Source organism: Chrysochloris asiatica, unplaced genomic scaffold (genome assembly GCF_000296735.1).
Source record: "Chrysochloris asiatica unplaced genomic scaffold, ChrAsi1.0 scaffold00102, whole genome shotgun sequence".
In the NCBI taxonomy this organism is placed as follows: domain Eukaryota; kingdom Metazoa; phylum Chordata; class Mammalia; order Afrosoricida; family Chrysochloridae; genus Chrysochloris; species Chrysochloris asiatica.
This window is the reverse complement of record NW_006408620.1, coordinates 692,189-714,629: the sequence shown is the minus strand read 5'-3', so window position 1 is coordinate 714,629 and position 22,441 is coordinate 692,189. Positions and strand designations below refer to the sequence as shown.

Here is a 22,441-nt window from a genome sequence, read left to right as displayed (position 1 = left end):
AAAAAAAAAAAAAAAAAAAACCGCTCATGAGTGACCATCATGAGGTGTTGATATTGGTCTCTCCATGTGCAGAAGAAAGAAGAGTGATGAGAATTGAAGAGGTTTAGAATCTGTGCTGTTGTATAAGCACTGGACTGCAAGGTTGGTTTGAATCACAAGGTTGGCAGTTCAAATCCACCAGCTGCTGGATTTGGAAACTCTATTCAGAAACGCTATATGAAACTGCTATAAGTCAGATCCCACTCGATGGTACTTAACAACAACTTAAGAATCAATTACTTCAACGGACTACTGGAACATGTGAACATCAGTCACCACAACTCTGAGACTAGAACTAGATAATGCCCAGCTACCACTAACAACTGTTCTTAAAGGGATCACATTAGAGGATCCTGGGCTTACTGTCGGAAAGAGACTGGAGGAAACTGAGACTATGTCCCTTCAGATTTGGAAAGGAACTCACACTTGTGGCCCAATTTTCAGCCAAGCAGTTGTTGTTGTTGTTAAGTGCCGTCAAGTTGATTCCGACCCATAGCGACCCTGTATAGAGTTTCCAAGGAGCAGCTGGTGAGCTTGCACCACTGACCTTGCAGTTCAAACGACTTTGCAGTCTGATGTATTAGCCCACAGCGACACACCAGAACTCCAGTAACCAAGCAGTACATAGGTTTAATGTGGGAACAACAATACTAGTAACGTATGCTCATTACGGAATGGTCAGTCATTCAAAATCAAAAGGGAAACATTTACCTGAGACAAAGTTGAGAAGGAATGGAAAGAAGGGTGGAATGGGGATAGGAACCGAATGGAGGAAGCGGGATAATTGTTCCATGGAGGGGATTGCAATCATTGAGATGAAACGATTTTGTTGAATGTAAAACTGATCATCTTGTCTGTAAACCTTTCAATTCACAATAAAAAGTTTACAAAATAACAAATAATAAATTTCTAACACATTTGAGAAATTTAAAAAAGAATGATGGTAGATACTTTTATAAGTTGTTTATTTTATAAAGGATGTTATAAACAAGGAAAGGAAAGAAGATGGTAGTACTATTTAAATTGGCCAGGAAGAATTTTCTATAAAATACAGAATGGATCTGGAAAATGCTTTTATAAATTATTATTATAGTTTATGGATATAATTACATTGTTTATGTGAATTTTATTAATATAATAACTTCCCCATGTCCCAAGAAAAATACATTCCAAGCCACTGACTTGGCACAGTTCCTGAATTTGTAATTAGGAATGGGATTGGGACTCTTGGGCAGAGAAAGAATTCTCTTCTGCAAATGCAAAGAATACATCATTACTAGCTTTGATTCCCTAATGTATACATTGGAGGTCACTTAGGGGGTGTGGTTTGTTTGTTCAGTTTTGCCTTTTTATTAAACTGCCATTCATTAAGTCTCATTAACTGAGGCACATTGAACCATGTGTCAGTCAAGGTTTTAAGCAATGTGCAAAGGAGTTCAAGAAGTTCCTGGAAAAACAGAAGCATAAGATGACATTTTTCCACCGCCTTTTTGAAGTACCCTCCTCCTAAATGTATTTATTCATTCGTTTAGTTCACAACATGCCAGTGTATCAGTATTTTAAAAAAAATCATTTTTACCTAGGAAACTGAGGTGGTGGTGGTGTGGCCTGTGGAGTTGGTTCAACTTGCTGGTAGAATTGAACTGAGCTGGCCTTGCAGTTAGCAGACCAATTCGTAAACCACTACTAACAGGGCTCTCTAGGAGTCTGGGAGCTAGGGCTCCAACCCAGGTACGTTATCTTGGCATACAGTAAAACTCAATAAATCTTCGTTGCGGCTTTAGAATTTCTATTCGCTGCTAAGTGCCGTCGAGTCGAACCGCCAAGTTTGCGGTTCAAGTCGACCTTGCAGTCCAGAGTATTAACTCATAGCTAGTTCTGGTGGTGCAGTGGATTAAGCACTGGGCTGCTAACTGGGAGGTTGAAACCTATCAGCCACCATGCTAGAGAAAGGTGAAGCTGTCTGCTCCCATAAAGATTTACATTTTCGGAAACCCTATGAAGCAGTTTCACGCTGTCCTATAGTGTCACTGGACTCCCGGTGTGGCACTGTAGGATAAGCACTGGACTGCAAACCACAAGGTCCTTAGTTCAAAGCCACCAGCTGCTCCTTGAAACCCTGTACAGGGGTCGTTATGGGTCGAAACTGACTGGAAGGCACTTAACAACCACAATAGGGTCACTGCTGTGGCGCTGTAGCATAAGCACTGGATTGCTAACCGCAAAGTTGGTAGTTCAAACCCATCAGCAACTCTTAGAAGGAAACTCAGTATAGGGTCCTGGTGTGGCGCTGTGGGTTAATGCGCTGGAAGGCAAAGTCGTTTGAACCTCAAGGTCAGCGGTTCAAGGTCACCAGCCGCTCCTCGGAAACCATATACAGGGTCACTATGGGTCCGGAACCGACTGGACTGCACTTAACAAGTTTATGAGTCAGAAGCGACTCTACAGCACTTAACTGTGTGTCGGAATCTACTTGGTGGCAGTGAGTCTGGTTTGGTTTTAGAGGTGGCCAGGAGTTCTGGTGTAGCTGCAAGGTCAGTTTGAACCACAAGGTTGGCGGTTCAAGTACACCAGCCGCTCCTCGGAAACCCTATACAGGGTTGCTATGGGTCGGAACCGAGCCGACTGCACTTACCAAGTTTATGAGTCGGGACCGACTCGACGGTACTTAACAATAACAGCAGTGTGTAAGAAGGGGCAACTGGCAAGTGATTGCATAGCAACCATAGTTTATTTCATAGCAACCATAATGTTTACTTATACTGGAGAGCTTGAGGGAGTTGAAAGGAATTGTGGGGAAGATGAGATAACCGCTCCTTCTTCCCTCCCGTCCCCTCCCAGCACTCCACAGTTCTGGAGAGAGCAGCAGCTAAAATCTGAGCTCTCCTCCCGCAGCTCCTCTATTAAGCCCCTACCCTTTACTGTAGGGTTCCCCCCGCCCTTTTGGTGACAGATGGTCTCTTCCGTTCTGCCGGCTAGTTCAGGTTCCGTGCTCCTGCGTCACAAAGCGCGGGGTCACGTGGGCGGACCGGTGCGCTTTGTGACGTCACGGGCCCGCCCCTCGGCCCGCCTATCCGCACACGCCAGCCCCGCCTCGCGCTCACGGCCCGTGCAGTTCCTGCCTAAGAGACCCCGGAGTAGGGCGCTCGCCCGAAGCCAGGCCGCGTCCGCCATAGTGCCTGGCTTGGTGGTGTCGCCTACGTTTGGTGTGAACCGGAGAGCGGGAGAGCAGCAGAAAAAAAAAAAAAAAAAAGGGAGCCAGCGAAGTCCTTGTCGTTGCCCGGAGGTTTCCGGGCATATTCTCGCGATTCTTGGCCTAAAGTCGACGGAAGTGAAAGACGAAAGAAGCGCGGAGCACACGACGAGAGGAAGCGTCAGGGAACCTCGGCCGTGTCCCCGAGGTCCTCCGAAACCACCCGGCCGCTGGTTGGGGCCGGGAGTGGTGAGGAAGCGCTTCGAGGCCTAGTTGAGGCCTAGTACCGGCTTTGTGTCGGAGGCGGCGGCGGCGGGGGGGAGGTGGAGCCCGAGCCGGGGGCGGCCTGCGGGCAGGCCTCTCCTCCGCCGACCGTGCCTTTTGGCCTAGGCTGCGGGGCCGCCCGTGGCAGCCGGGGAGCAGGCGCCCGGGCTTTGTGCGTGTGGTGGGGGCCTGGGCCTGGGGAAGCTGACGCCGGTCGTCCGGAAGCCAGGAGGAGGCGAGAGGCCGCTCGTGGACTCCGGGCCTAGGCCCTCTCCCCTCAACCTTCTCCCGAGGTCTGGGTCACCCCAATCCACGGAAAGAGACCCGCCGGGAGGTGCGGACGCACTATGGACCCCTGACCCGCTGGGGTCGCTCGGACTCACCCCGTGTGGACTGACCGCTACAGACTGCTCCTGCGGCCCTTAGCATGAGCGAGGGGGACCCCGCCGGCTGACACGGTGCCCGTTGGTCGAGCCGCCAGGCCCCTGGCCCCATCCTCTCCCCTCCCTTCCCCCGTGCAATGAGTCTGAGTGTCGGGGCTCCTGGATTACCCGCTTACGAACCCCTGCTTTTGGTTGGGGGGGATTTCAGGCCTTAGGGTCCTGCGGTGTCGTTGCGTGTTTTGTGTGTGTACCTATTTTGCTCGTAAACGTTTATAAACATACAGATATTGAGCGTGTCCACGTCTCCTCGCTGAACCGTAGGCACCCTTTGGCACCATGTCCTGTGTGCATTATAAATTTTCCGCTAAACTCAACTACGATACGGTCACCTTTGATGGGCTCCACATCTCCCTCTGCGACTTAAAGAAGCAGATCATGGGGAGAGAGAAGCTGAAAGCCGCCGACTGCGACCTGCAGATCACCAACGCGCAAACGGAAGAAGGTAAGAGCCCCCCGGCCTCCCGATCGCTGCAGCCGAACCGCCGGGTTGGCGCCTGGGGGGCACTGGTTCGAGTACCCGATCAGACAGCTGGGAGAGCAGGCCAGGTGGCAGCCAGCCTTGGCGCTTCTCTGGCGTGTCGGCCTACTGGAATGAAGGAGGCCCCAAACGTGGACGTTGCCTGCGCCCTCTCTGTTTTCAAAAATGCGGGGTGCAAACGGAGTCCGCTGCACTGGGGCTTCGTTTTGGGCGTTTTCTAACCTGTTTGTTTTCCATGGGGTGGAGGGGGCGGCTTGTGGAGGCGCTCCTCCAGTTTTGTGAGGTTTAGGGGACAGACGGGTCTGGGTCTGGGTCTGTCTCCTCTTCCTGCCTTTTCCGGGGGAAGAACGTGTTGGCTGTGTTGTGAACAGGGGTCCTCACTTTTGGAAGCCTGAATCCAGCCAGTCTTCATGTTGGAGTTGTTTCTGAAACGTCATCTGGTCAGATGTGACTGGTTTTTGTGTGTAAATTCAAGAATTGGTAATGCAGTAGTTGAGTAAGTAAACTCTTAGTTCCTCCTCACTGGACTCTTGGAATTGAGCAATTCGGGAAAGACCAAAAGGACGTGGCTGGTCATAGTGGGATATTGCAAAAAGTAGGCCGCTTCCATAGGAGTACAGCTAAGCCATTGATGGGAGTCTTGAGTTCTTTTCTCATTTAGAAAGTATTTGATAATGTTGAAAATTTGACAGTAGATTGGTTTTTTTATGGGGGTGGCAGTGTTGACTGCCTTGTTTAGACTCAGAACTTGTTTTGGCTTGTTTCTCAGAAATGCTAATGGTTGTTTTCAGTACATTCCAGTATTTTTCAGTTTTACTGATGGAATAAAAAAATAAAGTGAAGTTCTAATTAGGTTAGAATATTTTATTGGTCACTAAATGTGGCTTAAAGTGTGGAGGGGTGATTTAATTGAATATAGGAAGGAACACCTTGCCTCTAGCCTGTGGTATGGATCAGAGCAGTTCCCAGTTCCAGGCATAGGTTTAATTGTGTTAAGCAACAGCGGTACTAACATCATGACTCAAAAGTATTCTTTAAGAAATTTGTTTACTTATGTGATGGCTTACGAAAGAATACACCCTGCTTCCCTCAAGCCCTTGTTTTAAACAGGTACCATACCTAAAGGACACTTCATTGGAGTCTTTGGTAATTGTAATTATGTGTACTATCCCAGTGCTTAAAGAGTAGGAAACATTGTTTGCAGTCTTGAAGAGTGAAGAAATAGGTTTTTTATTTTGTTTTGTTTTAAATAGGTTTTTTTAATGTGTTATGCAAGAAAATACCTTAAAGGGCATAGTCTTTCTTTTTTAAGACCACCAAAAGTATCCCTTAAGTATTATAGTCACATTTCACAGAACACATGAACTTAAAAAGGAATTTAAGGCCATCTTGATTTATTAATAAGTGCTTAACAACAACAACAACAACTTATAAATAAGGAGCTGTGGTAGCATACTGGTTACGAGTCAGGCTGCCAACCTCAGGGTCAGCAGTTCGAAACTACCAGCAGATCCGCGGGAGAAAGATGAGGCGGTCTGCTCCAGTAACGATTTAACAGCCTCAGAAACCCTGTACAGGGTGGCTAAGAGTTGTCACTGACTCCACAGCACATAACAACAACATAAATGAAAGGAAAGAAAATATAAATGAAGTTACAACCAGAGGATACTGATGTAATTCTAATGATTATATGTTAGATTTTGTGTTTTCATAGAATATTCTATCATTGAGTATAATATTTTATCCTTTGTCCAACTTCTCTACCTACTGTTGAGTACACCTTTGTTATTCTAGAGTGAGTTATGGTTTTCTTGTATATCAAATTTAAGTGTTTTGTGACTTTCTATTTCAGTCTAGGAAAACATAAATATGTATTGTTGTTAAGTGCTGTAAAGTCAGTTCTGACCCATAGCAGCCCTGTATAGCACTTCTGAGGGGTGGCTGCTGAGCTTGAACCACTGACTTTGCAGTCCAGTGCATTAACCCATAGCATCACACCAGGATTACATAAATATGTATAGTCCAAGTCTAAAAACTAGGGAAATGCTTTTCCTTATATATATTGGTATGAACAACTTTTTATTAGAGAAAACTTTTATGGTCAATTTAGATGTTTGGTTGGGAGAAGGAGCCTGGGGATAGAGAAATACTCATTTTATGCAAATCTCAAATTAGAAAAAATACATCACCAAGAGTATTTCAGTGGATTGGCACTTCATGAATTTGATGGGACGTAGTACCCTATGTCACAAGGGCAGCTGACATAAGAATGTAACTTGGTTTTATCAGCATCCAATTATTTAAAGGGTACAAAAAAAATGTGTATAGCTTCATTTAGGAGATAGCCAAGGAGAAAGTGCGGAACAGTATCTCGTTTTAAATTAATACTTTAAACTACGTGTTCTTCTACATAGTTTTGGAAATCTGCCCATGCTTTTAAAACTCATTCCATCAAGTTGGTTGCAGTTAATCTTAGCGACCCTGTAGAACAGAATAGAACTGCCCCATGGAATGGCTGGTGGATTAGAAGCACCACCTATTAGTTATCAGCTAAGTGTTTTAACTACGATGTCACCAGATTTCTTGTCCATGTTGTTAAGTGTCCGTGAATAGGTTCCCACTCTTTATAGGGTTTCTAAGGAGCAACTGGGGAATTTGAACTACCAGCCTTACGGTTAGCAATCCAGTACTTATCTTGCAGCACCATATCTATCCGTATTACGAACCCTTAAATGTTTATGAGACTGAAATACTTAGAATAGAATTTTGTATATTTTAGACTCAAGAATCCTGCTTGTTTGTTTTTAGACTTAGTATCAGAATCCTAAATGGTCCTGGTGTGGTGCTGTGGGTTAATGCTCTAGACTGCAGTCAGTTTGAACCACAAGAGTCACTGGTTCTAGTTCAACCATTTGCTCCTCTGAAACTTTGTACAGGGTTACTATGGGTCGGAACTGAGTCAGCACTGAACAACAATATATATGAAAAGCTTGTTTTCTCTCATTTCTTCTACTTTCCTGCATAGCACACGCCTTCTCCCCCCCCAAAAAAAAATGGAGGTTATACTCTGAACTTATTTGGAGAGATTGGAAGCTGAATGTGAATTTTTTTTTTAGGGTTGAATTTCTTACCGGTTTTTTTGTTGTTGTTGATGGTGTTTTTTAGCTTTTAATTGTGAATTGAGTGAAGGTTTACAGAGAGCAGATGTCAGTATTCAAAACCATCCTAATTCTGTGTTTTATTGTGATGGTTGCAGTCCCCTCAGTATAACATCACTTCTTCCCTATGATTCTTGCTTCCATGTTACACCTTTAGCAGCGCTTCTGAGTTTTTGACCTTAGGTCAGTGTTGCCCCTTTGGTCTTGTTGTGTACCTGGTCACTATTATGTACCTTGACTGAAAACTGAGCAAGGGGTAGGGTAATTTCGGTTTCAGTCCTAAAAGGTGAGCAAGGGTTCTTGCAGTCTCTAACCAGTAAGCCTGGTCTAGTCTTTACCTTTAATTTTGAGTTTTGTTTCACATTTTTACCCATTCTCTCCGGGACCTTCTAACCCAGTCCTTTTCAGAGCAGTTGGTAGTGGTACTTGGATACCACCTTATTTTTTGGTCTCACGTGCTCTCATTAGTCTACTTTAGTGTACTGTACTAACTGTTTGAATGTTAAATATATTTTTAACCCCAAAAAGAAAGAAAAAAGACTCATGTTATTCTTCTGCATTTCTCAAATCCGTCCTATTAATTATCCAATCCATGCTTTCATGTTTTTTGGATCAAAAATTACATTGGTGAAGCAAAAGGGCTTTTGAAGCTGAAAGACGACTTGTTAAGGAGGTGTTTTAAGTATGAATGTGTTTTCAGGGTACTGCTGTTTAGGAATTCATTGTAATTCAGATACTTAAAAGGTCAGTTAAGTATCTTTTTAGGGTGGGGTTTGGGACACCTGATTTTCAGCAAGTTGTCTTTGACAGTTATTGTTAGTTATTCAGACACTTCTGTCACGTATTTGACACCAAGTTTTGTTTCTAGTGGTTAAGCACGTGGCTGCTGGCCAAAAGATCTGAATGTTGGAACCCGCTAGCTGCTCCATGGGAGATGTGGCAGTCTGCTTCCAGGAAGTTGGTGGTGATTGTTAAATGCTGTTGAGTCCGTCCTGACTCATAGTGACCCTATCTTGGGTTTCTGAGGAGCAGCTGGAGGGTTTAAACCACTGACCTCGTTGGTTCACAATCCAGTGCTATTTCTCCAGTGCCACACCAGAAGTCCAAGGATGGCACCAAACAACAACAAATCTAAAAAATAGCTTTTAATGAATATCCGTGAGACATACCTTATTTGAAATACACTGTAAATAACTCATCTAAGCAATTTAGTTTAAACATGGACTATGAATAATGACTAAAAGTAGCAAAGCCTGGTACTCACTGCATATTTATGCCATTTTAGTCTTTTTAATAAGTTTGAATAATTGGAAGAACAGAGGCAATTAGCCACTTGGTGTACTGAGCAACTTAAGGTAAAGCAAGTAAACCTAGTATCTGGGTTAAGAGATTTGGATACCTGTGCATCTCTCCCAGTATTGGGCTAGTTTTCTTTTTGGTAGTTAATTTCTTAGCAGATCTTATAGTAAATCCATTGGTCACATTTCTTAATTTTCATTCTTACAGAATATTGCAAATAATAAAGTCAAAGGAATAGAAAAATTGGGTCTGTTCCTCCTCCTAAGTCGTTGCAGGTGACATCAATGTTCATCTAAACAGACGTACCCAAAAATTCATACCTGGTTTCTCTTTTTTCCTTTACACACACCATTTTCAATCCATCAGCAAAAGCCTGTTGATTCTACCTCCAAATATTCTATTTCTCTTTCTTACTCAGACTATGTAGCAGTGGCTTTATTAGTTACCTATATCTATTCTACATTTCATTCTCTACCTAGTATTTCAATTTTTTTTTAAAACTGTAATCATGTGACCTCCTTGTTAAAAATCTTTTAATGATTTCCTGTTGTACTTAGAAACAAAGTATAAATCAATGTGTGATCTGTACATTTCCAGCTGTTTATCAAGTTCTTTCATTTTCTTACTATTAAGATACTTTCATGTCGTTTTTCACTTGCTTTTCCATCTTGAAACACTCTACCCCCAACTTTTTTGCTCAGCTGGCTGGCTTCTTAGTTTCAAATGTCAGTTCCTCCGACAGATGTTCTTTGAATCCATATTCTGTTCAAAGCTGTACCCCCCAGTTTGTTACTACAAACTGTTTTCCCTTTGTTTGTGTCATAATTAAATGTTAGTTTCCATTAATAAGCTCTGTGAGCCAGCAGGGATCAGAATACTCAACTCCTATTTAGGTGCTAGGAGAGAGAGAATTTCTTTATTTTAAGCAACAGATTTTTCTCATAGCTCAGATGTCAGCATTTCTGGCACAAGTAAACTAGAGGTAGATTTAGTAGTCTTGCTGAGATTTGGGGTTCCACAAAAGTAATGGTGCCAGAGCCAAGATTCTGCTGACATTATTATTGTCCTTTGAAGAGCAAGCTCCTTATGGCTTTGAATATTTGTTCTACTACTGACAGTAATCTAGATGTATGGAAGGTAGAGTTATTAGCGGGCTTTAGTAATTAAGTCAATTTCCCATAAAATTACAATTGGTTGAAATTTTCTGATTCTTGGGGACTATGACTTTTACCCAAATAGAAATTCATCTCTCTATCTTTTCATTTACAGAATATACTGATGACAATGCTCTAATTCCTAAGAATTCATCTGTAATTGTTAGAAGAACTCCTATTGGTGGTGTTAAATCTACAAGCAAGACATATGTTATGTGAGTATTTATAAAAACACATGTATTTCAGTTTTTCAAAAATACTTATTTTGAGAGAACTGAACTTAGAATTTAATGAGTATCTTTAAGTTGAGAAGACATACCCATTACCTTGGGCAACAATGAGACTTTTTTGTTTTTCTGTTAACTTAACCTATAGTTGGGAGTAAGAACTATTATGGGAAGAATTTTTCTCTATAAGCAGTATTTACAAAAACAAGAAAATACAGATCAGTCAGTTTCCTGTACCTTTGTTTTGTACTTTTGTACGTGTCTGTATATACTCTCTATTCTTTTTTAGAATTGTAGTTTAGGTTTTTTTTTTTCCCAGTCCAATCATTTTTTTCACCACAAAAAATAAATATCTTAGAGATCTCTCCTACATTTTGGCAGCATCAAGAGTATCTAGTGATGTGACAAGTACTCGATTTTACTAAGGGACTTTGATTGGGAGTTCAAGTTCTATGTGGTTTAAAAGCACAGACTGTGAAATCAGGCATAGATTTGACTCCAGTTACTGCTTTGTGCTGGTAACTTTGGGGAAATTACCTCGTCTGTATCCCTCATGTCTCCTCAAGGAAAATGGGGACATGAACACTTAGCTCAGGGTTGTATTCCGTGAGCAGTGCTTGACACATGGTAAATGCCCAATATTTAATTGGAGTGCGGAGTTTCTCAGGACTGTTGCAGAGTTTAAAATTTGCTAAAAGGTCTAACTTAAAACTTTAGGTCTTTTATATCCTTAACTTTCTCTTTTCTTACAATTTTAATAATGATTTTTGAATTATAATGTATAAAAAGGGGTAAATTATGTAACAGGTAGTTAAGTTAGGTAACTGTTTAAATTTTGTCAGATTTTGTTTATGTTCAGTGAAACATTCTGGAATTTGCCAGTCTTAGGAAATGGAATGTGGAATTGAGATAAAGTCACCGCTTGGGTTTTTTTGTATCAGGACTTCCAAATTATATATATACCTATAAATTTCTTTCAGATGATAACAATTCTTTGTAGTCAGGATAACATAAATGAAAAGTAAGCATTTAAAAGCTATACAGTTAACCTTCTGTATCTGCAAGTTCTAAATCTATGAATTGACCCAATAGTAGATAGAAAATATTTTTTTAAAACTTCCCAGAAAGCAAAATTTGGATTTGCTGAGCTTCATGTGAATTAAGTGATGTTGTACAGGCTTACTTTACTGTAACCTCCCAACGTTACTTGTTTGGTGCTTGTGTTGTATGCACCCTTTGAGAAAAATGATTTAGTCCTTAAAAAGCAATTAAGTAATGAAAGTAATTCATTAAAAGCTAAGAAGAAGCAAAAGTGCTATTTACCTAGCACTTCCAGTATGTAAAATATTATAAATAATCTAGTAATGATTTATGATGTGCATTGGTTATATGCAATACTGTATCATTTTTAATGATGAATCTTAGCATTCTCTATTTTTGTATCTGGGAACACAGTGCCACCGTACTTGATAAACACGTCAGAGGTTAGACCCTACCAGCCACTCCACGGGAGAAAGATGGAGGCTCTGTGCTTTCTCTAAAATGTACTGCCTCGGAAACTCTATACAAGGTCGCTGTGAGTGAGAACTGACTCAAAGGCACTTAACAACAACAGCACTTTTGGTACCTGAGGTGAATGAGGGTGTAATTCTTAAAATCCATTCCCCACCGCTATGATAAGGTAACTGTATTTAGCAACCTGTTCTCCCCTTTCGTGTGCGGAATTTTAAACATCAAGTTGTCCAATTCTACATTGTTAAGTGTTGTGGAGTCGCTTCCACCTCATAGCAACCCTTCATAGGGTTTCCGAGGCTTTTAAATCTTTGCAAGGAGCAGAAAATCCTGATCTTTCTCCTGTGGAGTGGCTGATAGATTCAAACCACTGACCGTGTGGTTCGCAGTGTAGTGCTCACCCTATGGAGCTCCTTGTAGATCTGCATTGTTGATGTTCAATGCCATCAAATTGGTTCCAACGCACAGCGACCCTGTATAGTGTTTCCAAGGAGCAGCTGGTGAGCTTGAACCGCCAACCTTGAGATTCAAACCAGCCTTGCAGTCCAGAGCATTAACTCACAACGCTACACCGGGACTCCATACACCTGCATTACAACCATTTTATTCATTCTTTTAACTAAAATATTGCCAGATTGTGTGTTGTCAATTTGTCTTGATTTGAAAGTTCATTTTGGAGCATAGCACTTTCTCAGAAGTATAAATTTTCTAAAATGAACAGTTCTGGGCTTATAAAAACATCTAATTATAATAAGAAATCTGTATCTGCATCTATTTAAAAATTGGAGAATAAAAGCATATTTAATTTTTCAGACTATTTCAGAATCCTAAAACTCCTTAACAAAATCCCCATACCACATTTCAGAAACCTTTTTAATTGTAAGTGGCAAAGGTATACCTATTCTGGAATTACTTGGTATGGATTTTTTTTTTCTTCTTCTTACATTAGTACAAATGTATCTTAAACTGGAAAAGTGGGGCAAAGCTTAATCAAAGTACTGTGTTCAAAAATTGACTATTTTCGAATCTTTGTATCAAAGGGAAATTGAGTTTATAAAAATGTGTGGTTGGAGGTTTAAAGATTTATTATCACAAAATACATAAATAGCTTATCATACTTAACGTCATTTTTTGTTGCTTGTGTTTGTGTTTTAGAAGTCGAACTGAACCAGTGATGGGAACTTCAAAAGCAGTATGTAAAAACACAATCTCACACTTTTTCTACACATTTCTTTTACATTTATAATGTAGCAGTGAAGTAAATATTTTTAGAATTTAATATCCAACCAATCCTAATACATATTGTAAATAAAATGTATTTTGATGACAGCTCAGTTGAATATGGATATATGTGGCATCATTTGCACACCTATTTTGTAGATGTGGGTAATTTGTACCCCGAAAACGCTGTTTCATATTAAATGAGCGCATTCCCCGTGTTGTACAGTTAATGTATGATCCTCTTTAGATCATGTAGGTCTGACACTGATGAACATGACCACATGTTCCACATCTGTCTGTCTGTAGTTAGGACTTTGTATGTATGTACAGGCTGTTGTGTGCTTTTGTTTCTTGCAATAAAAAAAAATGTTTGGAGTGTATATTTTGGCATTTTCACGTTGTATCACTTAGTTTTTGTTAGTTCCTCCCTTCCCCCCTGGCCTGATTGATGGCTTTGAAAAACTGAAGTAGCAACATGTGAAGTTTACATTAAAATTTGATGCTTTGCTCCAGGTTCAAACACATCATAGAAGAGAGTTTTCCAGAGACCATTGGTGCAGCTTTATTTAGTCTTTACTATATTTGACCGTTTTGAACACCTAATTCATGATTTACAACAATGCTATAACGTGAAATTTGAAGTTGCTCCCCATAAGCATTTTAAAAACACATTGTGTTTTAAAATCAATCATTTTTAAACTTTATTTAGTCAGCTCAAATATCCAGTTAAAAACATTTTTTTCTTATAAGACATTAAAATGCCGCATTAATTGTAGCCCAGTTGAAGATAATTCCTTGTAACCAGGATAATGTCTTAATTTTTGGTACCACAGATTACCCTAAAGTATGACACCATTTTGATTTTGTGGTCTTAATTAAAAGGCAGCAGCAATCCTTAAATTAGAGGGTGAAACACAATCTGTTTTAGAAGATAGGTTTATAGTAACTGGGCTCTGTAAAGTTGATGGTTCTCTAAACATTTGACTGCTCAGGCTCGGTATTTTACATAACCTAAGATGTCTTACATTTTCATTTAGAATTCAAGGGTATTGCTTACTGTTTTACTTTATCCCTTTTTAATCCTACTGGTCTTTAATTGTGTATGAGGCATTCCACTAACCTTGGATAATTGGATCTTATACATGATAACATAGAATATGTCTGAACTTTGGACTTGTTCTCTAAGAATATAGCCTTTAGGTCTCATGAAACTTAATAGTGATTTAAAAAATTAAACCTCTTAGTGTTTTGGGTTTGCCCCCTCTGGGTATATGGATTTTCTGGGGGGTTTTGTTTTGTTTTTTTGTGTTTTTTTGGAGGGGTTGGAGTTTTATTTTGGTTTTGGTTTTTAAGCATAATGCTGTAAAAACTGTGCAGGTTTCTGCTTTGCTGGTGATTGGTTTCCACTTGATTTTTATGTATCCAAATGCTAGCACAAATTAGATGGACTGTCCCGCTGACTGTAGTAGTTCATGTAACACGTTTTGTATAAAGTACATTCTTATATAGTATTTAAACTAATACAGATGAAATTTTATTTCTTGAAAACAATTTCCCTTTTGTTTATTAGCGTGTGTATAAACACAAATCACATGTTCACAAATAAAGTTAACATTCTTTTAGCCTCGTGTGTTCCCTGGCATGTCTGTATTACAATCATAAGAAGCAATTTATCTTAAACTTTTTTAGTTTTTTTTCTTTCTTTTTTTAAACTATTTAAAAAGTGACTTTCATTATTAGGAAGAATTATCTGAAATTGAGTCTTTAGATAACCTACCTACATTGTTTATTTGTTTGGAGTACATTTACTGACAGAATGAGAATATATTCATCAAGCCTAATTAGGAAACGTAATCATGTGGCTTGTAAACATTAACAACAAAAAAAAGTCATACAGAGATTCAAAACCAAAATTTTCATTCTGATTAGTATATGTATGTAGATTTGGTAACTTAAGCCAACTCTAATCTAGTATGGCTATTTATGAATTGTCTGGTGGTGGTTTATATAGTCATTCTCTCTTATGCTTGTACTCCAAAGCTGATGGTTCTTCCTTCTGCTACACATCAGAATTACATTTTGTATAGGACCCTTTAATTTCAAGCCAGTATAATTGTCATGAAAGAGTTTAGATACTTGCTCCCAGAAACCATAGTATTAGACTCCAAGAGGTGGGTGGAATTCTAATGATGCCTACAGTGTGCATCAATCACTTCTTTCAAGGCTGTTTTTTCTTACATGAATTTTTTTTTCATCTTTATTCACGCAGTCTCTTCTTATTGGTTTAGTGTGTATAAAATGCCAACTATTTTTTAACCCATTCTTTGACATTTTCCACTCATTACCTTTGCTGTACGTAGAAAACAAAGGGGGGGGTGCCTTTCTAAATTGGTGATAAATTTGACTTAAGGTGTCAAGATGCTATTATTTGGTAGAATAAGGTGATTTAGGTTTCATTGCAAATCTGAAGTTACTTTTAACTATTAATATTCAATACTTACAGCAGGTTGGCAGAAAGCTAAGAAGTAAGGGCAAGAAAGCCCAGCAAAAGAACAAAAAAGGCATCCATAAATTTTAGGAGTGGGAAGGTGGTTTTTTGTTTTTTTTTTTTTAATGTTGGTGGGTTTTCCATTCCAATGGTAGCAGAGTTAATATAACTGGTTGTGTTCTTTCTAACATACCATCAGTATTCTTATTCTAGATAATGGACTTTGAAAAAATGTTACTAATTTATTTCATTGGTTATAAACAGTATAGGTGATGGTTGGTCTCAGTTCAGTCCTTGTTACTTAAATTCAGATAATCTTGAAATAAAATAGATTGTATAGGTCAAATATATTCTGAATCAAAAATAGGATATTTATATATCTGATTTTTAAAATTTATTTTCTATTTAGCCATTAAGATTAGTTCATTAAAGAACACTTCACCAAAATTGTATAAGAATGAGAACCCATTGGGGGATTATGTGGTTATATACTGGGAATATAGGATTCGTGCATTATGATTTCTTTACAGTCCCTTTATGTGGAGTGAAGAAATTTTTGTCTGAGGGTCCAAATAATATCAAACTAACTTTTAAAAGTTTAAGGTATTTTTAAGATGCAGCTTAAATTTAGCCAACATTGTTTTATATTTACATTCATTTCCTTTTGTGGTGGGCATTATACTAAGAACTTCATATTAAAACTGTTTACATTTCTACTTGGGCTTCGCATCATGCTACTTTTATTTTAATACTCTTAGTTCTCTGGAATATTTGCAGAATACCTGAAGAGACAACTTTGGTTTTTTGTTTGCTTGTTTTCTTTGATCCAGACATCTTTTTACATTCTCTCCATTTTTAGTAAGAGTTCTGACCCATAACATGAGAGTCTTAACTGTTAGTTAAATAAGCAACTCACTTACTACATAGGAAGCTAATCGTATGTTTTCATTTGATACACTATAGGGAAATCATGTCTGTAGCCCTATATGGTAAAAATTTACAAGGTGGCTTCAAAAAGTTAGTGGACAGATGGAAGTAATGAATACTGGAATTTTTCCAAGAACCACTTGAAGCTCCTTTGTGTGTGTGTATGTGTGTAAAATATATACACATACATACATGCTTTTTTACTGTTAGTAAAATTATTTCAGGGAACCAAATAATGAGGTTTTTTTCAAATGTTATACTTTTAAATACATTTTAAAAACCTTCTTGTACCTTGAGTTAGAATTGACTGTGGACAGCTGTGGGATTGGTCATACCTTGACAACAAATACATGTTCCATTTCAAATTTTTAACTCTTTTCTCCAAAGAGTTGAGTTCATAATAAGTGACTGCTCTGTTTGCCCTTGGAAAATCCAGGGTAGCTTTTGTTTCCGTTTTTTTTTTGGCTTAACATCTTTGTCCTGATAAAGCTGTGGCTTCTTTGGCAGGAAGCTGTTGTCACTCTTTGTATGAGAGTATAAACAAACTTCCTCAAACTGATCAAGCACATGCTCAAAACAATAGATGGCAAATATGTGGAAGGTGTTATTTATTAAAGCAATTATTTGTGCTTTAAAGAGCTCTGCTTATTTTTAAGATGTTATATAATGACGTTATGGAAAAGGCAGAAAGAGTTCTTATATTCTCTTTTACAGAGCACATTTTCTTGAGCACTATCAAATTTAAAGACGACTGAGAGTCCTGGAACTCTTCACTCTTCTGAATAAGAGTTTCCAGACACCATCAACTTCCAGTGTGATAGACTTTTCTTTACCCCAATATTTCACTGTAATTGGATCCCCCTCAACGATTACCTTTTTTTTTTATTGTGTGGAATGTGTAGAGAAGGATAAAAGGGCACACTTTCTGATTTAAAACAGAAAATGTATTCTTTAGAAAACTCTTTTAAGAAAATATCCAGTATTTGAACATTAACTGGCAGTAGGGGCTAAATGATCACTTTTGGATGTTTTCAGTGTGGAACTTGAATGTGTGTTTAATTTTTTGTGAACAGATTGATGACTCTTCTGCATCTATTTCTCTGGCCCAGCTTACAAAGGTATATATACATATATATTCTTGAACATATACGATTTTTTTCTAACATTTTTTAAAATGTGGAACCATTTTTTTAAAGAGGGTGGGAACGGATCCGTTTTGCAAAACCATTGTACATATTGTTATTCTCCTGTAAAGAGTAGTTGCTTTTTGGAAAGATAGAGGAATACTTTGTCAGTCTCAGCATAATGTTGGAATATTGTTCACCTTCAAGACAGAAGAAACATACGAAGCTACACTTACACATTTTTTTTTTTCTCATACATTTTGTTTAATTATACATTGGAAACAGTTCTGGAGGAATTCCCTCATTTTGGCTATAAATATATGTGGACTTTATTTAACCAGTCAAAATAGAAGTTTTCCTTAACATGGACGCTTGTGTGGCTATTTCTTGATTATATCAATTGATCAGATGATGATCAACATTTAAAATGTGATACAGTTGTTTCCTATGCTATAGACTTGTAGTCTGTCTGCATTAGAAAAAGTTTTAAACAATCTAATTTGTTTGAACACAGACTGTGTGGACTATGAAAGTATATACAGCTGTTTGTAGGAATATACCAATGTGTATGTTTGGCAGAGGGGCAAATTGTTACCTCCTGAAATTATTGTATGTGCCATGTTTCACAGTAAGACTGCTTGCATTTTCTGCTCAACAATTGTACATTTTGTTTGGGAAAGCACTAGCGATGGATTACTTTTTAAAACAGTAGACTTAGCTTGTCTTTTTTAAAAAAAGGCAGATATTGCCGAATAGGCAGATGTTTGAAGGCCAAGAAGGAAGCTTTCCAGTTTTCCAAAAATCCTTTTCTCCCTACTATCAAAAATTTGAAACCAAATTTAGCAAAACTGAGATGAATGAAAACATGGGTTTTCCATTAGTGCTGTCTCTATCAGGTCCTTGGCATTGTTGTAGGATTTGTCCTTTTCCCCTAGAATGTATTCCCCCCCAAAAGGTCCAAATAAGAAATAATGCTTTTTAAGCTCCTGTTCAGGGAAAAATAGGCATTAAAATAGACATTTCTAAGGCATACAGTGGCAAAAACCATCCTCTTTAAATTTTTAATGAAAAGTGGTTTAGCACAAAACTAGCATCTATAGCAGTTTATAGTTCACTGGTTTTATTCTTATGTACTGTAAGGGCCACCTTTGAGCTCTGGTCTATTCCTACCATTGTTTCATTAGGGGGAGGAATTGGGGAGGTTTGGAGGTTTGGGGGATTTTCCTTTTTTTTTTTTTCATTTTGTAAATTAATGTTTGGGTTCAAACAAATTAGTTGTTAAACATCTGTAATCCAGTTTTCTGTAAATGTTACTGTTGTTCTAAGCTCTGTTAATGTTAAGCATTTTTTGTATATAAACTTACAATAAAATGTTAAAACTGTTTGCTTGTTTTGTGGATGAATGTAAAGGTAAAACCCCATTGAATGGCTGATACGAGTGCTAAATGCTTGGAGATTCAGGTAATTAGGAATCACTCCCTTAGACCCTGCTTATATCTAGACTTGCAGGCAATACCCTAAAGATGAAATCCATAAAACTTACTTGGAGAGTTGAATTTAAAATTATGAAAGCTCAATCCACATCCTTTGCACTGAATTTGAAACTTACACCACAATCTAAAGAGGCGTATGACTTTATATGCTACATAATATGTTCAATTGTTATTGCCTTGCCTCCAAGCTCTAAGTATCAATGATACAGTCTAAAATGTATGACACTTGAATTGTTTTTAAGGTTTAAAATCATCAAGTGTTTTCTTCTGACTTAACCTTAGTTCTTAAAGGAATAGCATGCAAATCTTACTATAAGGTACAAACAGGGTCTAAGGTTTGAGTGCCTCCAGAAAAACTTTCTTCAGCCCTGCAACCACTTAAACATCATGTAATGATGTAAGGAACTCCCAGCGCCTCTTCCAGGTTATACATGTAAATAATTGTTTTTACTCAAGATTAGTTAGATACTGCTCTTTACAGGATGAGTGGTGTTGTCTTTGGTTGTGTGGTCTTAAATGTGTTTCTAATGTGTATGTCAAATAATTACCTGTTAAACAGACTGCCAATCTGGCTGAAGCCAATGCTTCTGAAGAAGATAAAATTAAAGCAATGATGTTGCAATCTGGCCATGAATACGACCCAATAAAGTAAGTCCATAAATGCTTTATACTAATAGGAATTTTTGTTTGGGGGTGGGCTTCCCCCCTTTCCCCAATTAAACACATTAATTTTTGAAGTCTTTGTGTACATGTAATTTTTTTTCCCCTTTCAGTTACATGAAGAAACCTCTAGGCCCACCTCCTCCTTCGTATACCTGTTTCCGATGTGGTAAACCTGGCCATTATATTAAGAATTGCCCAACAAATGGAGTAAGTTCAAAGTAGATACAATAGTATCGATTTAATTTTTTTTTTTTTTCCCCTAAGAGTTTATTTCTTAACTACTACTTTATTTTTCTTGGTAAATACTGCCGTCTCTATTACAATGGCAAGTGAACTTGTTGGCCTTTGGAACCAAATTGCCAGATGCCAGACTTCAAATCCTGGCTCTGCCACTTAATAATTGAGTAAACTTAGGCATGTCACTTGACTTTGCTAAGTCTGTTTTTCCTTCTCTGTGAAATGGGGGATAATAATAGTGCTTTATCTCATATGGCTGTTAATGAAGATTAATAATATTAGCTAGTATTATTAAAGGTCAGTTCTTTGTCTCATCTTCCTCCTGTCTCCCCCTTTGCCCTTGGAATAGGATAAGAACTTTGAATCTGGTCCTAGAATTAAAAAGAGCACTGGAATTCCTAGAAGTTTTATGATGGAAGTGAAAGATCCTAACATGAAAGGTGCAATGCTTACCAACACTGGAAAATATGCAATACCAACTATAGATGCGTAAGTATTCAGATTAGATCTTACCAGTGAAGACTGCAGTTAGACCCAGGGTGTCATGCTCTAATCTTGGGCTTGTAATTTGGCTGTTTAGACTCTGGAACATTATATACCAAGTCCATTCGTCTCCACATGTTGCATTCTGTATAAGAATGAGAGGCTGCAGTCTGCTCCATTCAAAGCAAATTTCAAATGGATTCGGGGATTTTTATCAATGAGTGCCACTTCCCTATAGTCTTCTAATTTTTTTCTTTTTCTGTCATTCCCTGCTTTCTTCCTCATTCACATACATACTCACATATTCTTAGCATATATACTATTTGCATTTTTTGTAAGTGAACAAGACAGATGTCTGAATTGATCATTTTGAGAAACAAAAAATTTAGGGAAAAAAAAGCTTCGTGAGGTATTGAGGCAAATTCTAAGCACCAAGAATAAGTGAACTATTGAAATATCTTAAATAAGGTTGAGTATATCACATGAGTCTTTAAGATTGTAAAATATTAGCAGATTTGAATGGAATGCACAAATAAACACCTGCTGACATACGTAGATAAACTTCCCATTTTGTCTGCTTTTTATTAATATATTTTATTTGTTAAAGCAGTTGTGAATGCATCATATACTAAAACAAACAAACAAACTGCTGTTCTTTGTTATGCATAAATATCTGCTGTACAAGAAGTGTGCTTAAATATCTGCTGTACAAGAAGTGTGCTAAAAGATTCTGGGAGTCCTGCCTTAGAGGTTTTGATTTAGTGGTTTTGTGATGGGACCCTGATTCTGTATTTTAAATAAGTCTTTAACAAAGGATTATGAAGTTAGGGGTCCTCAGGAAAACTTTCGAGAAACATTTTAAAGAATAGATGTTCATATTCTCAGTGACAATAAAATTGTTTATTAAAACATTTTTCCTCAGCTTCATGCTATAAATGTTTAAGGGGTGGTGGGGTACTCTGGTGAGCAAGGTGGGGTTGATGAAATGGCTATGGTTTGGAATGACGCTGACAAGACGTAGGGTTTTCCGGTATGTATATTAGTTAATGCAGTGTTTTAGTTTACAGTTAAGAATTAATGTTTTCCTAGTCTCCCAGTCCTGCTCACATCCTCACCTTCACCCCATTTATTTTTTACCAGTCATCATCCTGTGTTTTTGTGATTCATCTTAGAGCAGTCTGTTGTTACGCTGTTTTTAAGAGACAACTACTTCATAGTTGCTTCCAAACAACGTTAGGTTTAAATGGATGATTATTTTCTTTTGCAGACAAAGTTTATTTAAGAGCAGACTGCTGATCTATTGTATAAAAGTATGTCAAAAATAGAAGTTTGTATTGGAAAAATTTCTATAGGTGTAGGATTCACCTATGAGCCCTAACTAATAATTAATTTCTTTGCTTTTGAATGCTGAAATATAAAACCCCATTTGTACCAAACACACACCAAATGCTGGGGAAAGATGGGAGCCCAAATATTTTAAATGAAACTTTCACCCTCTCCACTAACACCGCTGATAAAGCAACTCAGACTCTTCTTCTGTTTCTTTTTCTATCCTCTGTTATCCTCTTTTTTGTTTTGTTTTGTTTTTTGTTTTGTTTTTGTTCTTTTCTCTCTTTTGGGCAGTGGGAGACTCCTCTTTCACAAATTGGGAACAGTGGGGCATAAGCAAATTGATACTTATTTCTGGAATCGTGGTGATGTCTATGGAGCAGCTGCAACACAAATAACACACCTAAGGTACCCTGCTACGTACAGCCGAGATTCTTTCCTTTTCAGCATTGAGATAAACACACTCTGTTCCTCAGTGAAGTTAGAAAGGATTTCTGTAGGAATTCCTGTGTTAATACAAACTTGCCTAAGTACAGAACAGCGGGGTTAGGAAATCGGTGACAAGTCTGAGAATAGCCATTTTGTTGTTCTTCTTCATGTTTGGCGGTGTTTTAAAATTAGTATCTTAACATTTCTGTGCAACACATTTCAACAGAAGATAACAGAAATGTCTAATGAAGTGTTAATTTCATGATTTTAATACATATTT

At 38.3% G+C, this 22,441-nt stretch overlaps 1 protein-coding gene across 2 annotated transcripts in view; it reads left to right on the top strand.

The window, feature by feature from the left end:
* The first annotated feature begins 3,194 nt into the window (after window positions 1-3,194).
* The window catches only part of RBBP6 (retinoblastoma binding protein 6), a 35,916-nt gene continuing 16,669 nt past the window's right edge, over window positions 3,195-22,441 (top strand). For both annotated transcript variants that reach the window (XM_006867191.1, XM_006867190.1), the window contains exons 1-7: window positions 3,195-4,381; window positions 10,144-10,243; window positions 12,923-12,959; window positions 17,477-17,521; window positions 19,580-19,668; window positions 19,794-19,890; window positions 20,270-20,409. In XM_006867191.1, the coding sequence (XP_006867253.1) occupies window positions 4,216-4,381; window positions 10,144-10,243; window positions 12,923-12,959; window positions 17,477-17,521; window positions 19,580-19,668; window positions 19,794-19,890; window positions 20,270-20,409 (674 nt within the window). In that variant the 5' untranslated portion in view covers window positions 3,195-4,215. The remainder of the gene's footprint in view (window positions 4,382-10,143; window positions 10,244-12,922; window positions 12,960-17,476; window positions 17,522-19,579; window positions 19,669-19,793; window positions 19,891-20,269; window positions 20,410-22,441) is intronic.